The sequence below is a fragment of the Eriocheir sinensis genome, chromosome 37 (genome assembly GCF_024679095.1).
Source record: "Eriocheir sinensis breed Jianghai 21 chromosome 37, ASM2467909v1, whole genome shotgun sequence".
Lineage (NCBI taxonomy): Eukaryota > Metazoa > Arthropoda > Malacostraca > Decapoda > Varunidae > Eriocheir > Eriocheir sinensis.
This window is the reverse complement of record NC_066545.1, coordinates 7624071-7642382: the sequence shown is the minus strand read 5'-3', so window position 1 is coordinate 7642382 and position 18312 is coordinate 7624071. Positions and strand designations below refer to the sequence as shown.

At 45.0% G+C, this 18312-nt stretch overlaps 1 protein-coding gene and 1 long non-coding RNA gene across 4 annotated transcripts in view; one reads left to right on the top strand and one right to left on the bottom strand.

Annotated features, from left to right (window-relative positions):
* The first annotated feature begins 1984 nt into the window (after positions 1 to 1984).
* The window catches only part of LOC127008152 (DNA-directed RNA polymerases I, II, and III subunit RPABC3-like), a 69592-nt gene continuing 53264 nt past the window's right edge, over positions 1985 to 18312 (top strand). The window contains exon 1 of one of the 3 annotated variants that reach the window (XM_050879808.1): positions 1985 to 2618. Coding sequence is in view for 1 of the 3 variants with exons in the window: in XM_050879807.1 (XP_050735764.1) it covers positions 12313 to 12316 (4 nt within the window). In the remaining 2 variants the exon portion in view is untranslated. Of the gene's footprint in view, positions 2619 to 12294; positions 12317 to 13979; positions 14004 to 18312 lie in introns of those variants that run through there. The other 2 variants (XM_050879807.1, XM_050879809.1) reach the window with 2 other exon arrangements.
* Positions 3460 to 10724, bottom strand: LOC127008153 (uncharacterized). Its single transcript, XR_007760845.1, has 2 exons — positions 8786 to 10724; positions 3460 to 8653 (listed from the first exon to the last, which is right to left on the bottom strand). It is a non-coding gene; the product is annotated as an uncharacterized LOC127008153 (long non-coding RNA).

Genomic DNA, 18312 nt, shown 5'->3' with positions numbered 1-18312 from the left:
AACAAAATCGTAGAACTCACCTGTGAAATCAGAATTAATATCACCTGTATTACACTATGAATATGAGGCTCTAATTACGATACTGATGCGCTCATAATGACGTTAATAACACGTAATTATTAATACCACCACCATCACCACCACCAACAACAAAAACAACAACCATGACCACCACCCCCACTACTACCATGCCTATCACCACCACCACCACCTCTGTATTCACCACCTCCATCACCACCCTTTAAAACAAACTTAGCACTGTGTGTGTGTGTGTGTGTGTGTGTCATAGCAGTAGATATAAAGGGGTGGGCGGGTAAGGTGACGCAACCGAGAGAGAGAGAGAGAGAGAGAGAGAGAGAGAGAGAGAGAGAGAGAGAGAGAGAGAGAGAGAGAGAGAGACGCTGAGCAAATGAGAGAAGGGAGGGGAAGGGATAGAAAACAGATAGGGAAATAATGAGTAAATGGAAAAAAAAAGATTTAACGAAACGAAAAGAAAAAAGAAATAGAACTAAAATGAAGAAGAAAAGGAGGAGGAGGAGGAGGAGGAGGATGTAGAGAAACAGGACCCAAGAGGAGCAGTAGGAGAGAAAAGGAGGAAGAGTTGAAGGAGAAATAGGAAAAAATAATAACAGGAAAAAAAGTAGGAGGAGGAGGAGAGAAAGTAACAGCAAAGGAGGAGAAAAAGAAAGAAGAGGAGATGGAGAAATTGGAGAAAAATATCAGGGAAAAGAGAAAAAAGGATGATTAGGAAAAATAACAGCAAAGGGAGGAGGAGGAGGAGGAGAAAATGTAATACTAAGAACGACACAAAGGATGAGGAAAGGGAGGAAAAGAATAGCATAAGAGAAGGAGAAAAAAGAAGAGGAGAAGAAGAAAAAGGAGGAGGAATCATAGAACAAGGAGGAAAAAAAGGATTAGGAGAAGCAAAATTAATAACAAAAGGAGGAGGAGGAGGAGAAGGAGGAGGAAGAAAAGGGAGATACGAAAAAAAAAGGTGGAGAAGAAGAAAAAAACAGCATAAGGAGGAGGAGGAGTAGGAGGAAAAATAAGTGGAGGATGAGGAGGAGGAGGAGGAAAGTGTTACCTCACCTGTAGGTATGATGCGTTAATTACCTGCCGCCTCACTTACCTGTGCTCACCTTATCGGGGCCTGATTAATGGCGGCGACGGTGTGTGTGTGTGTGTGTGTGTGTGTGTGTGTGTGTGTGTGTGTGTGTGTGTGTGTGTGTGTGTGTGTGTGTGATCGGTTATGTCATCCATCCTGTAATCGTTTCAATCTTCTCGTCTTTCTTTACTATTTTCTTCTTCCTCTTTTTCTCTTTCTTCCCCTTTTTTTCCTACTACGTCTTTTGTTTCTGTCGCTCCTTACGTAACACTGTCGATTCATGCTGTGTAATTGCTGCCCATTTGACCCCCACCCCCCTTCTCTCTCTCTCTCTCTCTCTCTCTTGTTGTACCACTTTCCTGATGATCTGCTATCTGTCGACTGTTGTTTCCTCCTCCTCATCATCCTCCTCCTCCTCCTCCACACAAAACCTTCCTCCTTACCCTCTCCTCCAGGCTGCGTTCTTGCTTGCCCTTCACGTTCTCCTCCTCCTCCTCCACCTTCTCTCCTCTCCTCTCCTTTCTTCTCCTCATTCTTCTCTGTTCTATACCTTGTTCTCATTTTGGTTCTCTCTCATTGTCTTTTCTCGCTTTCACTTGTTTCCTCTTAGTCCTTTTCCTCTTCTTACCCTCTTACTTTTCCTTTCAATATCCTCTCCATTTTTCCCCACTCCCTCGTTAGTACCCTCCTCTATGGGTGTTATGTATCACTCCCACTTCCTCCTCCTCTTCCACCTCTTTTCATTGTGGGCCTCCTGTATACGTGTAGTTCCTCCTCCACCTCCTCTCCCTCCCTCCCTCCTTTACACTGGCCCCCATCACCTCCACCACTTCCACCACCACCATCACCACCGCGAGATGTTCAGCCACCACCACCGTCAGTTGCGTTGCTGCAGCGGCAGTGAGCGGGCGGGCTAGGAGTAACTCTCTCTTCCCTTCCTCCTCTCCCCTACCTGTCTACTTCCCCGCCTCCCTCCCTCCCTCCGCACCAGCCAGCACCACCACCACCTGTTTTGTGTGTGTTTGCCCTTGTCGCGGTGTTACAGTGTTGGCGGGATGGTGGTGTTGTCATCGTCATCACCACTGCTCACCTGCGTCATCATGAGTGGAGGAAAGGTGTGCCCTGAGAGAGAGAGAGAGAGAGAGAGAGAGAGAGAGAGAGAGAGAGAGAGAGAGAGAGAGATGGCAGGGGCTTATGACGTAATTTCTTGGCAAAGGACACGAACGGGTGAGACGTGGCGCTGGACTGTTACCATTGCCTCCTACTCCTCCTCCTCCTCCTCCTGATACTAATCCTCCCTAATCCTGACCTGATCCCTATTCATACCTGTTCTTCCTTACTACTCATCCTCGTCCTCGTTATTCAATCCCCTTCAACCTCTCTCTTCCTTTTTCTATTTCCATTCTTCCGTATTTTTATTTGTGGTTATTTTTTTCTGTTTTCGTTCCTCGCTGTTGAAGTTACTATTTATTTCGTCTTCGTCCTCATCGCTTTCGTCGTCGCCATGGACAACGTAAGTATGACGCAACACCTTGTTCGTGCGTGCGTGCGTGTGTTTGTGTGTGTGAGGGGGGGGGGGGATAGAAGAGAGGGAGAGAACTTGTATCCGTAAATATGTTTGCTACTATTGATAGATTCGGTAACCAGGAGACGGACATACTTTTTTTTTATAACATGAGACACTTGCGTAGTGTAGCTGTAGTAGTAGTAATAGTAGTAGTAGTAGGCGGACATATGTTACCTTGCAATGTCACGGGAAGGTTGAATGGTTGAATAATACGTCGTGATAAAGGTAATGAGATGGCAGTTTGCTGTTGTTATACTGAACGAACACAAACAGACAGAAGGTGTGTGTGTGTGTGTGTGTGTGTGTGTGTGTGTGTGTGTGTGAAAAGTGACAGCAGGTGGACAGGTAGGCACGCCACAAGACAAGTGAGAGAAAGAAAAAGAAAACGAGGATACAAATGGCATTGGAGAGAGAGAGAGAGAGAGAGAGTTGAAAAGTGACAGTCATGCATACCTGTTCAAGGGATTCCCTGAACCGGAACTTTACCTGTCCCTAATGACGAAGAGATTTACCTGGAGATACCCACGCAGCCAGGTGATAGTGGTGGTGATAGTGGTGATGATGGTGGTGATAATGATGTGCAGGGATGTTTCCGAGTGATGGGAAATAGTTTAGTGGTGGTGGCAGTGGTGGTGATGACATTGCTGATAGTGGTGGTGGTGGTGGTGGTGGTGGTGGTGGTTGAAAGTAATCGTTGTGTGGGCTGCTTAATAAATTTGTCGATACGGTGTTATTGATGGTGGTGGTGGTGGTGATGGCGCAGGAGGAGCTAGTGATTTTGGTGGTGGTGGTGGTGGTGGTGAGAGTGGCGGATACGGTGGTGATGGAGGAAGAGGAGGTACTTCAATTGGTGGAGGTGGTGGTGGTGTTGAAACAGTGGGATTCACGGAAAATAGTGATGCTTTTCTGACAATAGTGGTGTTGGTGATGATGATGGTTGTGGTGGTGATGGTGGTAGTGAGAGAGGTAGTAGTTTTATCAGTTGTTGAGGTGGTGATGATTATGGTAATGGTTGGTGTTTGTGATAGTGGTGATGAAGCAAGAGGGGGCACTTAGTCAGAGGTGGTGCATGGTGTGTAATGGCGGTGAAGAGGGTGTTGAGAGTTCATTAATTGTGGTGACAGTGGTGGTGGTGGTGATGAAGTGGTGGTGTCTCATATGAAAGATGGTGGATGGTGGTAGTGGTGGTGGGTGGTGGTGCAAGGAGTTATCCAACCACCACCACCACCTCCACCACTACAAGATTTTTCCTGGTACTACTTGCCCCACTACACACACACACACACACACACACACACACACACACACACACAATTAAAAGTGGCCTACGTGTGTGTGTGTGTGTGTAAGTGGAGGAGCTTGGCCAGTTTTGAAAGTTCTACCTTCTCCTCCTCCTCCTCCTCCTCCTCCTCCTCTTCCACCCAGTTTGCTGTCAAGGGAGCGACAGTGTCACTCATTGAATCTCTCTCTCTCTCTCTCTCTCTCTCTCTCTCTCTCTCTCTCTCTCTCTCTTGTTTTTTCTTACATTTGTATTTAAATGTTTTGAAACCACATCACGATTCTCCGTCCTCCTCTTCCACCTTCCTCCTCTTCCTCTCCCTGTTACTCTTCCTCCTCCTCCTTCCTAGTTTTATTACTGTTCCACAACCTCATTTCTCATCCTCTTCCTCTCTCTCATTGGCTTAATTCGTGGAAGGAAGGAAGGATAGATAGTGTAATCCCCCCCCCTCCCCCTCTCTCTCTCTCCCCCTCTCTCTCTTGTGCCTGTTACGGGATGGTTCTGGTGCAGTGCAGTGTTAGAGATTTGCTTCTTACGGGCGACAACTCCTCCTCCTCCTCCTCCTCCTCCTCCTCCTCCTCCTCTTTAACATATACACCTATTCTCCATGTTTTGTTTCCCTCCCTCTGTTGCGCCATTTTTTTCTCTTTTGTTTGTTATAGTTTTTTTTCATTTGTTTATTCGGTTTTGCGTGAGTGAAAGTCACGTTTTTTTGTGGTGTGTATTTGTTTAAAGTTCAATGCTTCCTTTTATTTATTTATTTTTTGGTCTGTTTTTTTTTTATCAAGGTAACTTTTTTCCTCTCTCTCTCTCTCTCTCTCTCTCTCTCTCTCTCTCTCTCTCTCTCTCTCTCTCTCTCTCTCTCTCTCTCTCTCTCTCGAGTTAGTATGAGGGAGAGAAAGAGAGAAAAGAGAGCAGGAGAGAGGGAGGTGGAAGAGAAAGAGAACGAGAGGTGGAGAAGGAGGAGGAGGAGGAGAGCTAGCAAGTGCCTTACTGTCATGCGCTAACGTCGGTCCCTCCTCCCGCTTCCCTCCACTTCCCTCCACTCCATTCCTCCTTCCTTCCCTCCTCCCTGTCCTTCGCAGTAGCTTTTCACCACCACCACGAACGTCACACAGAAACTCTCTCTCTCTCTCTCTCTCTCTCTCTCTCTCTCTCTCTCTCTCTCTCTCTCTCTCTCTCTCTCGTGTATGGCTGTGTAAGTTTGTGAATGAATGGAAGGCGTGGGATGCGTGTGTGTAGGTCGTAGGGTGTGTGTGTGTGTGTGTGTGTGTGTGTGTGTGTGTGTGTGTGTGTGTGTGTGTGTGTGTGTGTGTGTTTCCTCGGGCTGTTGGTGAATGCAAGTGAGAGGAGAAAGGTGGAGGAGAGGTAATGGATAGTGGAGGTGGAAGAGGAGCGTTGGTGGGAGGAGGAGGAGGAGGAGAAAGAAGAGGTGGATGGGTGGAGGGTATTTGGAGGTGAGGGAAGAGGGTAGGTTAGCGATAGTGGAGGTGGAGGAGAAAGGAGAGGAAGGGAGAGGGAGAAGAGAGGTGGAGAGGAAGATGATGGAGGGGAAGGAGAAAAGATATGAAGAGAGGGAATAGAAAGTAGAGGGAGACGAAGGGAGAGAATGGAAAAGATGATAGAGGGGGAGAAGAGATGAAGGGAAAGGGTGAAAAGAGGAGGTGGTATAGGGGGGAAGATGATAGGTAAGATGACGTGGAGGGAAGATAAGAGGGTGAAGGAGGGTAGATCAGGCTTGTGGTGTGGGTGGGGGAGAGATGGTAAGGCGAAGGGGGAGAAGGTTACTGAGGGGGGGGGGGGGAAATGTTCTGGGGGGCATAGCATGAGTAGCTAGACAAGAACCTGTTATTTGGTGATGATAGGTGGGGGTGGAGGGGTGGAGTGGGTGGTGGGTGGAGGAGGTGGTGGTGGTGGTGAGCAATGTTCGTTACCTACCTCACCTTCTATCTCCTCCTCCTCCTCCTCATCATCATCATCATCCTGCTTCTTATATCTCTTTATCTCTTCCCTCTCTCTTACTTTTATATTCGTCCTCTTTCTCCTCATATTTATTTTTCACGTCCCTTCTCCTCCTTCTCTTCCTCATCCTGCTTCTTATCTCTCTCCTCATCTTCTCTTCCGTCTCTTTCTCCTACTTATCATTTTTCTCTTCATCCTCATTCTCATTTTTCACTTCCCTCCTCCTCCTCCTCCTCCTCCTCCATCATCCTCTTTCATCACACTACTATCATGTTTATCCTCCTCATTATCAGTGAATGGTTGAGTAAGTTTCTACACACACACACACACACACACACACACACACACACACACATGACGCGGGCCTCCTCCACATCACTTTTCACCTCCACTTCATCACCACAACAACTTTAATTCACCACCACTCACCACCCACCTTCCTTTCTTTTTTTATTTTTCCTCCTTGTTCCTCGCTTGCCATCCCTGTACCATTTCCCTTCCCTGGCCTCCCCTTCACTCTTCCTTTCCCTTCCCTTTCCTAACCGTTCCCCTCCCATTCCCTGCCCTTCACGTCCTATCCCTTATTTTCATTTCCCTTTTTCGCTCTCCTTTTCATTCCTCCTCTTCCTTTCTTTTCCTTAACCTTCCCTTTCATTCCCTACCCTTCCCGACCTTCTTTTCCTCGTTCCCTTCCCTCCCCTCCCTTCCCTTCCCTTCCCTTCCCTTCCCTCCTCACTCACCTTTCGCCCACTAACAATGCTATTTCACCATGTCACACACACACACACACACACACACACACACACACACACACACACACAGAGTATTGCCTCACCTTCTACTTTGGAATTCCCTACTTTTTTTTCCTTTTTTTTTTTTTTTACATTGACCTTCATTCTATAATTAAAGTCGTAAAATGTTTATCATAGTGAGTGAAAGAGTGAGAGGTGAGGGTCATTAATATGTAGATGACGTTGTTATTATTATTATTATTAGTAGTAGTAGTAGTAGTAGTAGTAGAAGTTGGAGTAGTAGTATAGTTTTAGTAATCATCATCATCATCATCATCGCCATGGGAGCCACTTATTAAACAGGATCTCTTTTCGTTCATGTCGCAAGGTTATGGAACTCTTAAAAGAATGTGTATGAAGTCTTTATAAACTTTTAACTCAATTCTCCGAAGCTATTTATTTATTAACGTTCACTTATTTAGTCTTCTTGCCTTGCTTTACTAACCTCCATTTTTTATTTTACTTTTTTTACATATTCTTCTCTTTTCTTTATTTTTCCTCCTCCGTTTACTTGGATTTACTCCTTCCTTAACTTCCCTGCATATTTATTTTACTTTCTTATTCTTCTTTCTTTTTCCTCCTTCGTTTACTTATATTTACTTCTTCCTTTAACTCCCTCGTACTGTTTTACTTTTTTCCTTATTCATTTTTTTTCCTCCTTCGTTTACTTATATTTACTTATTTCTTTAACTCCCTTGTACTGTTTTACTTTTTTTCCTTATTCATTTATTTTTTCCCCCTTCGTTTACTTATATTTACTTCTTCCTTTAACTCCCTTGTACTGTTTTACTTTTTTTCCTTACGGTATTCATTTCTTTTTTTTCCTCCTTCGTTTACTTATATTTACTTATTCCTTTAACTCCCTTGTACTGTTTTACTTTTTTCCTTATTCATTTCTTTCTTCTTCCTCCTTCGTTTACTCACATTTACCAACTCCTTCTTTCATTCCCCTGCATATTTAATTTTCTCTTACTTATCCTTCTCCTTTCTTCTTTTTCTCTCCTTTACATAAATTTACCCCCTTCTTTACTCCCCTGCATATTTTACAACCTTTTTACACATCCTCTTTTCTTCCTTCTCTTTCTCTTACTTGCAATTACTACTTCCTCTGTTCACATGCATATTTATTTTGCTTTACCTTTCCTTCCTTCGTTCTTCTCCACTTCCCTCTACTTAAATTTTTCCCTTACTTTGCATTTGTTTCTCTTTTTATCTTTCATTCCCCTCCCTTCCCTTATTTATTAACATGTATTACTTCCCTTAGGTCGAATTTGTATCCCTTCCTTCACTTCCTTTTCCTTGATCTTTCTTCATATTCCTTTCTTTCTTTTACAATTTTCCCTTCCCTTATTTCTTCTTTGCACTAATATCTTTCCTACTTTAAATTATTCCTTTCTCTTTTTCTTCCCTTTCCTTTACTTATCTTCACTTATTTCAACCCAATCTTTACATGTTTTTTTTATTTCATCTCTTCTTTCCATTTGCTTTTTTTCCTCATTTACTTTATCCCTTTCTTTTTTTCTTCTTTTTCACTCCCCTTCTCGTCTTTCCATTTACGTTCTTTTCCCTTTAACTTTATCCCTTATTTTTCACTCCCTTTTCACCCCCTTCTTTTCTTTCCATTTACGTTCTCTTCCCATTTACTTTATCCCTTACTTTTTCTTTCCTCTTTCACCTTCTCTTCATTCCACTTACTATAGCCTTTACTTTTCTCTCCTTTTTCACTCTTTTTTCCATTAACTTTCTTTTCCAACTTACTTTACTTTTTCTGTTCTTTTTCACTCCCCTTCTCTTCTTTCCATTTACTTTTTTTTCCCACTTACTTTAATTTTTCTCTTTTTTTCCCTTCCCTTCTCGTCTCTCCATTTACTTTTTCCCAGTTACTTTATCCCTTACTTTTCTCTCCTTTTCCACTCCCCTTCCCTAGACCATTTACTTTATTACCTTACCTTACTATATTCCCTTACTTTTTCTCCTTTTTCACGTCTCTCCATTAACTTTCTTTTCCCATTTACTTTATCCTTTACTTTTTCTCTCCTTTTCCAATCCCCTTCCCTATACCATTTACTTTATTATCTTACCTTACTTTATTCCCTTACTTTTTCTCCTTTTTCACGTCTCTCCATTAACTTTCTTTTCCCATTTACTTTGTCCTTTACTTTTTCTCTCCTTTTCCAATCCCCTTCCCTATACCATTTACTTTATTCCCTTACCTAACGTCTCCTCCTTCCTCCTCCTCCTCCTCCTTTTCCCTCCCTCTTTCCTTATTTGCATATATTTTAATTCCCTCACTCGCCTTTGTATGTATTTGAACCCGCTCCTTTTATTTTACGTTTGTTTGTCTTTGTTTATTTTCGTGCGCCTGTGAACGACTTGAGTTGCTGTTGTGTTGCGTCGAGCTGGTAAAGGAGTTGCAACACATTTGTTTTTGTCTTCTTTTTAAACAACACTCCTCCGCCGTTTGGGGTGTTGTGACGTGTTGCTTGTGTTGATGCGTCAGAGAGAGAGAGAGAGAGAGAGAGAGAGAGAGAGAGAGAGAGAGAGAGAGGACATATTATATTACCTTTTTTCTTTCCTTATCTTTTCCTACTTTTTCTCTATTGTTCGTCTTTTCCTACTTCTTCGTGGAAATGAGAGAGAGAGAGAGAGAGAGAGAGAGAGAGAGAGAGAGAGAGAGAGAGAGAGAGAGAGAGAGAGAGAGAATGTAGACACCATAATGCCTTTTCCTTCTATTTTTTCCTATTTTACTACAGAAGAGAGAGAGAGAGAGAGAGAGAGAGAGAGAGAGAGAGAGAGAGAGAGAGAGAGAGAGAGAGAGAAGCCGGATGTAGTTACCATAAAATTATGCTTCTTTCTTTTCCTAGTCTCTTTCTTCTTGTAGCAGCAGCAGAGAGAGAGAGAGAGAGAGAGAGAGAGAGAGAGAGAGAGAGAGAGAGAGAGAGAGAGAGAGAGTAAATAGCATTAGTGAAAAGAGGAACTGTTGAAGAAAATAGATGTAAGAAAAAGATATAATAAAACTTGCTATTAAAAGGAGGAAGAAGAAGAAAAAAATAAAGTAAGGACTAAGAGAAAATACAGGAACGAGATGTAATGAACGAAGGGGAAAGGTTAAAGGTAATAAAGGAAGGGAAGGGAGGAATGGAAGATAATTAAGGAATACGAGAAGCTATAATAAATTTCTTGATGAATGAATGAATGGAGGAATGAGGGAAAGATAATGAATGACAAATGATGGTGCATGACAGGAGTATGAAAGCGGTGATAGTGATTATGTGGTGATGGTGGTTTTTTAAGTAGAGAAAGAGGAAGAAGAAAAAGAAGGAAGGAGGAGAAACTAAAGAGAAACTAGAAAGATTAGCGAAAGAGGAAGAGAAAATGGAAAAAGAGAGAATTAGAAAAGAAGACAATACATAGGAGAAAAAGAGTAGGGATAAATAAGGAAGGAGGTGGAAGAAGGAAAAGAAAAAAAAGAGGAAAAGGAAGATCTGTTGCTAAAGAAAAGGAGAAAACATGAAAATGAGGTGAGCAGATGAGGAGAAAGAGGAAGGAGGAAATATTGAGAGGAGAAAGAGGAGGAGGAGGAAAATATTGAGAGGAGAAAGAGGAGGAGGAGGAGGAGGAACAAACAGGAAGGGAAGTATATAATAAAAGTGGTGCTACAGGTGTGCTACAAGGACAGGGCAAACACACACACACACACCTGTCAACACTACACCTGTGACTGCCCATCTACCTGTCTTATTTTACAAAGGAAGAGGGATGAGAAGAAGTCAGGCAGGCAGGCAGGTAATGCAATTGGCCTCAATCTCTTCCCTTCCTGAGAGAGAGAGAGAGAGAGAGAGAGAGAGAGAGAGAGAGAGAGAGAGAGCAGTGTGAAAGGAGGTTAAAAGCACGAAGAAAAAGGAATAAGTGAAGAAATAAAAAAAAAAGAAACGTAAAGGAAAATGTGAAAGGAAGAGCTGTAAGCAATGGAGGAATAAGAAACCGGAGAGAGAGAGAGAGAGAGAGAGAGACATTGAGAGAATATGGGAGGAAGGGAAGGAGGTCGAGAGGAAGGTTGAGTTTGTTGTGTCCGGTTAAAGGACATCCTGCCGTTTCCTTCGTCTCTCTCTCTCTCTCTCTCTCTCTCTCTCTCTCTCTCTCTCTCTCTCTCACTTATTCCACGTTCCAGGAATTTTACTTTTTCGCTTTCTTTTTTTACCAGTGAATGACGATGAGGGAGGGAAGGGAGGGCGAAAGGAGGGAAGGAAGGAAGGAAGGAAGAGAAGGAATGGAGGGAGGGAGGAAAGGAGGGGGGGTGACTTAACTATTGACCGGCCTACACTCAACACCCACCCGTGACAATTGGTGGTGTTGACGGGGATGACGGTAATGGTGATGGTGTTGGGGGAAGGGAGGGTAAGGGGACTGTGGTGTTAGTAATATTGGTGGTGATGATGATGATAGTGGTGGTGGTGGTGATATTACGTCAATGGTGGTGGTGGTGGTGACAGGAAGAGAGACTGAAGAAAGGAAGGATGTCACAGATCCTGCTCTCACACACACACACACACACACACACACACACACACACACACACACACGAAGCCTTTTCTGCCATATTCTTTCATCTCTTTTCTTGACAACCCAAGCAAACGAACACACGCACATACACAAAAATAACATACAAATACACGTACGGCCTTACCACATACTTACATGCATGCTTACTAGGCAGCAGCAGAAGCCGTAGGAGAAGGAAGGGAGGGAGGGAAGGAAGGAGGGTAGGAAGGAGGGTGAGAGGAGACGGAGGAAGAAAGGGAGGGAGGGAAGGTAGGAGGGAGAGGGAGGAGAGAAGCATCAGCAACAGCAGTGACCTCTCTCGACATTGCCACTTAAAGACACGAAGTAGCGGGAGATCGTAGAGAGAGAGAGAGAGAGAGAGAGAGAGAGAGAGAGAGAGAGGAGGCGAAGGCTAAGTTATTGACTCGCAACACCAATAGAAGCAGGTGTTTTGAGCTTCCCCATTCTATAAATCGACGCTCAAACTAATCCTGGCACCACCTCCCCAAACTCCACCACCCCGCCCCTCCAGCACCACGCCTCCCCTGCACCGGGCGTGGAGGCGTGGAAGGCGTGGGGCGGAGGCTGTCAGGGTGTGTACAAGCACGTGGAAAGGTGAGTCACGTTGATGCCTCACCACGTGTTGGGAGAGGCCACGCCCACCCGATGCGTCAGAACCCCACCACGCCACGCCGCCCTCCCCGCTCCGGCGTGGCCTGCGTCGTGCCCTTGGCGTAACCCAGGTGTCCGGGCCGCCGTGTGCTGCAGTGTGAGGCCACGGGGGTGTCGGGGGAGGGCCAGCGGTGCCACGTGAAAGGAAGGCGTGTGCGGCGGGCGTGGCGTGGCGCGGCGAGCGGTGGTTGTGTTTACCCGAGTCTTGGCCGCTGCCGCACGCCGCCGACCCCGCGACGTAGGAACCGTTGTCACCCGCACCGCCCTCTTCCCGCCGCCCTCACGCCCTTCCCCGCGGCTGTCATCGCCCGCGTGCCCTTCCCGAGGTGTATTGGGAGTCACAGCTGCAAGAACCCATGATCAAAACTGGCCAATCAGCCTTCGCAGTCGTGCTATGGGTAATGACGTCATAAGCTTTACGTAAGGTGGGGCTCTTCGGACGCGGCGGTGCGAGGTGCGCGGGGATGCTACACACTCTTTTTGCGCCGCCCTCACCCTCGACGCTCCTGCAGCCCATCACCACATTGTCACCCTTTTCTTGGCAGCGTGTCTGCGGAGTGATGGCCACGTGGGTTGCGTCACATGGGAGTATTTACACGCTGCCTTTTATCACGGTCGTAGGGAGGGAGTTTCCATGCCGGGCGGCGCGTCTGGCGGCACCCGGCACCTCCGCCACTTAGGAAGTTTCCAAGTCTCGCCGGACCGTCCGCTGCCACATCGATTTCCCAAAGAAGCCGAGGATTTGAGAAGCAGATAAAAGCACATATTTTGAGATTGGACACGGCGTGGCGTCGGCGGCAGCGGCTTCCTGTTGAGGCGGCCGTGGAAGGATAGGCGAGGTAGAGCAGAGAGGGAGGGAGGCTCGTGCTAGCGGCCTGGCGTTGCAAGGACCGCCCTGACCTTGAACCTGATTCTGTGGGTGGCCGCTCGCGAGCCTCCACCTGCATGACACTCATACCTGACACTGTGCCGCCCCCCCCACGACCCCTCCCCACCACTGCCAGTCGCTCATCATGCCTCCACCAGCCGCTGAGGGCCTACGCGCCGCGCCCAAGCCTCTGCAGGGCCGAGGCACCGTGGCGGCAGAGGCACTGTAACCTTGACCTCCAGGAACAGACGACGATGGCCCTCCCTCACGCCCTCCCTTACGGCCTCCCCTTCCTCCTCACCCCGCGTGGGCCTCCCTCACGCCGGTGTATTGATCTCCACTCTGACACACACACACACATACGTACATATATACACACACACTTCGTTGCCAAATATTGCCCCCCTTTCCTCCTTTCTCCCCACCCCTCTACCCCGGCCACTGGCTTGTGTGTGTGTGTGTGTGTGTGTGTGTGTAACCCTTACGAGGCAGTGTTGTTCACGCGGTCTTGTTTCCATGGGCTTCCTCTTCTCTTAAGGTGTGTGTGTGTGTGTGTGTGTGTGTCAAGGACCCATCGACCTGCACGGAATATTTTAGTCACCATGAACGAAGCCGCGGTTCGATACAACCCCCCACCCCCCTCCCTATCTACCTATTCCTCCCCACTCTTCCTTCTCCCTCATCATCTTTACTCCCCCTCCTCCCTCTCCCTTGCTCAATCCTCCCACTCCTCCCTTCTCTTCCGCTTCCATATTCACTCCTTTGCTATACACCTTTATTCCTCTCCCTATACTTACTCCCTTCTCCCCTTCCCCCCTTACTTAACTCCCTTTCCACCTGTTTACCCATAGCTCCTAGCGACGGCGTGTGTGTGTGTGTGTGTGTGTGTGGCATAGGTTACAGGCACACATACACTGCCCACCACCACCCAACATTATCCTTTTTTTTTTTCCTTTTTCTTTTGTTACATGACGAGGTGGTGGTGATGGCGACGTAAGCTTTGACTGCAGTGGTGGTGACGGACGGCGGTGGTGGTGGTGTGTGTGTGTGTGTGTGTGTGTGTTCTATTGGTCCTGTTGCGACTGCAGTGGTGGTGGTGATGGTGGTGGAACCTTCCCTGCAGTGGTGTTGAATGTGCTGTTAAATTTTGTTATTTGTGATGATGCGAGTGATAAGGTTGTGACTTGGAGGAGGTTGTTGGTGTTGTTTTTGTGGTGGTGAGTGTAATGGTGGTTACTCGGTGATTCAGCAACGTCGTGAGAGAGAGAGAGAGAGAGAGAGAGAGAGAGAGAGAGATGTGATAACGAAGTGCCACATCACCCAAAGTGGTGTGTGTGTGTGTGTGTGTGTCAACTAACCAACTTTGTGACGCGGTACTCTGCGTATATCCATGACACACACACACACACACACACACACACACACACACACACAGATAAATCCCAGAATCATAAATATATTAATGCCGTGACTATTTTTTTATACATTTTTTATTCGTTTCATGTGAAGCAAGTGGAGAAGGGAGGGGAGGAGGAAGAGGAAGAGGAGGAGGGAGAAAAGAAGAATGAAGAGAGGGAGAGAACCGTGGAGAGTGAAAAAAGATGAATGAATTGCCGTAATAGGAGGGGATGAGGATAAAGAGGGAGAGAGGGACGAAGAAGAGGAAGACGAGAAGAACTGAACGAACCCTTGATGGAATTATGTTTGGATGAGAGAGAGAGAGAGAGAGAGAGAGAGAGAGAGAGAGAGATGCACTCGACGGCATTGCGACAGAGGGACAGAGTTGATGACGTCACTAAAACGAAGCGTGTTCATCCTAATGCCACTAAACATGCCACCTCCACCACCACCGCCACCCGCTCCTCCACCTCTACCACCACCATTACCACCCGCTCCTCCACCTCCACCCCCACCACCACCACCCGCTCCTCCACCACCACCCGCTCCTCCACCCGCTCCTCCACCTCCACCATCACCACCCGCTCCTCCACCTCCACCCCCACCACCACTTTTACTTCCATTACCTTCACTACAATCACTACCACTGCTACCACAATCACTATCACCACCACTACCACAATCACTATCACCACCACTACCACAATCACCACCACTACTACCACAATCACCACCACTATCACCCACCACCCTCATCACCGCTCCCAACACTGACCTCCACCACCACCACCTCCATTGCCTTCACGATCACTCCCACTATCATCTCACCATCATTATCATTACCACAGACCCTATCACCTCCACCTTCACCACCACCACTGTTTTACCTTCACCTCCACCACCGCTGCCAACACAACCATGACCACCACCATTATTAACTCCATTATCTTCACCACAGTCATGACCACCATCACCTCCACCATCACCACTGCTACCTCCACAAATATTACCACCATTCACTACCACCACCAACACCATAACTGCCACTTCCATCACCACCATTATCACCACCACCACTACCACTATTATTACCACCATCACCACCACTGCTTCATTTCATTATACATATTTTTACTGTAACATGTTTCCTATACTCTCTCTCTCTCTCTCTCTCTCTCTCTCTCTCTCAATGTAAAGGTCAGTGTGGTTTTATCTGTTCAGCAGTTAGCGGCGTTTATATATTTTTGTTCGTTTTTTTGTTTTACTGTTTTTTTCTGTGTGTGTGTGTGTGTGTGTGTGTGTGTGTGTGTGTGTGCTGTCGTGTAAAAATATTTATTGCTGTACGATTTCTTTCAGTGTATTTTATTGGTATTAATGTCACGCAAGGGATTTTTTTTTATTTCCGTGATTTCCCTTATATTTGTCACATTATTCCACTAACGTCTATATTTTTTACATACATATATTAATGGCGATCTTGCGTACATTGCGATAGCTTTTCCCCTCGCATTGATTGCCCTGCAGGTCTTCAGTGATGCTGCAATATTGGTTCCTTACTACCTTTTGTTGTCTTTTCCACATGCTAACTGATCTTTTGAACGTGGTATAACTGCATGGCTTCTTCACCCCCCCCCCCATCCTATTTCCTCGCAGGACTCAGTGACCTCTCTATACTTCCCTCTACCCTGCTTCCTACCTCTTCTACCTCTACCTCTAGGACTACTACTCAAGAAGACTCTTCTCCCTTTGCTGTCCAACCTCCTATTGCACGAGTTAGCCAATATCCTGATTCATCGATGTCGTTCGTAAACTCATGAACCGCCTCCCTATACTAGACTGTACTTCTAGCCAAGAGCATATGACTGTGTGCTGTCCAACTTTCTCCTGCAAGAGTTAGCCAGTATCTTAATTCTTTCATCCCTTTCACTGATATACTTGGTAGCCGCTGCGATGCACAAGACTACTATTACTCAAGACTATCCCCGTGGTGTCCAATTTCCTAAAGCAAGAGTAAACCAGTATCTTTTTTCATGACTCAGTGGGAAACTCAGGAACCGCCCCCTGGCATGTGTTTATCCTCCTTCCTATGACTTAAACGCTTCTCAAGATTTAAGTGTCATGATAATTCTCCTGACAAACTTGATCAATCTATTTGGTTTTGTATCCTTGCTATTGTGCGCGGGGACAGCGAGTTGCGTTTATATATTTCCCATTTTGTTTTACCCTTGACCTTTCTCCTTTGTTAGAAGAAAACTGTGATATTGGATATTTCTTTCCTTCGCCGTTTACATATTCTTTTCGTGTATATTTTTAAGTTGTATATTTTTAGGACTTGTTATCTCTGTAATTACGTTCTTTTCGTGGCTTTGCTTTGCTTTCTCCGCACAGTTAGTGTGCGTTTTTATGCTTTTTCTATTTATATAGTTTTTCATGCATTCAGTGTTTGCTTTCAATTGTAGCTAGTATATTTGATTTATTATTTATTATTATTATTCGTAGTAGTAATAGTAGTAGTAGTATTTATTACTACTGCTACTGCTGCTACTATTACTACCACTAATAAAAATAATAATAATAATAATAATAATAATAATAACTACAATACTCATTTTCATTCTCTCGTTTTTGTGTGCTGCCCTCGTCACGGTGTGTTGCAGAGGTATTGAGTGGCCTTGATGACTGGTTTGATATTGAGAAGGTCGTTCCTAGTTATTCTCACTCTGTATTTATATTTATCGATCTATCTACGTATCATCATCACCATTATATTTGATTTGTGAACCAATTTTGGTAATTTTTTTTTCTCAGTACTTAATAGCAGTATGGTTTTGTTATAGTCTGGGTATATACGTACTCAAACATAGCAATATTTGTTAGTGTAGTTGTAGATTATTATTATTATTATTACTTATTATTATTACTATTATTATTATGATTGTTGTTATTATTGTTATTATTATTATTGTTGTTGCTAGTGCAGTGTATAAGAATACCTTATAACAAGAACAACAATAACACCTAATAATAATAATAATAATAATAATAATAATAATAATAATAATGGCAATGATTATTTTGGAATTCTTAAGCCGAGCCAAACAGTCACATGCTGTCATGATCTTGGGAGTGTTACGTGTGTGGTGACTTATTGCGTCACCCCGGTAGCCATGGTAACCACCTTTCTCTCTCTCTCTCTCTCTCTCTCTCTCTCTCTGATAATGACAGCAATAGAAAAACTTGATTGGCTCGTGTCGCAATTTTAGTAAAATTAATATAATAAATTTAATAATTATTAACATTATCATTATCTATCTTATTATTATTATTTTTATTTATTTTATTATTATTGGCTATTGGAATAATGTGGATAATATTAATATTGTTGACGCTCCATCATCTGTCACAATAGTAAAAAATAATAAGATATACTGGGATCATTACACACACACACACACACACACCATGAATATAACTCGATTTTCTCTTTAACTATCCCCTTCCCTCCCCTCCTTTCCACTTATCTCACCCTTCCCTTGCACCATCTCGCCCCAACACCTGTTTATATACAAGGAGCTCTGTAGTACACTTGCCCTCCTTGCTCCTTCCTCCCAGCCCTTGAAAAATGGCGGCAGAGTTCTCCGAAACTGTTTGGTAAAAATATTTATCCGTGGTCTGCCAGTGTGGGTTATAGTCACGCCTCAACACCACCACCCTGCTCCTCACCACTACTCTTCTCCCCCATCTATCCGCTTCTCCTTTCCTTTTAAATAGCATTCCCTCCGTCTTCCAGTTTTCCTTCCCATCTGCTCTTTTATACCAAGAATGTAGTGGTGGTGAGGATGGTGGTTGTTGTGGTGGTGGTGGAGGGGACATCAGTTGAGGTAGTGGTGGTGGTGGTGGTTAAACCTTGACCTTAGTTCTTCGGATAATTGTGGTTGTGGTATGTGTGTGTGTGTGTGTGTGTTGCAGTGATGATGGTGGTGGTGAATATCTTTTGTGGTGTTGTATTTACTAGCGAGTGAGTTATGGTGATAATAATTATGTTGTCTTGGTGTTTAATGGTGTTGCTTTGTGTGTGTGTGTGTGTGTGTGTGTGTGTGTGTGTGTGTGTGTGTGTCAGCTTCAGGT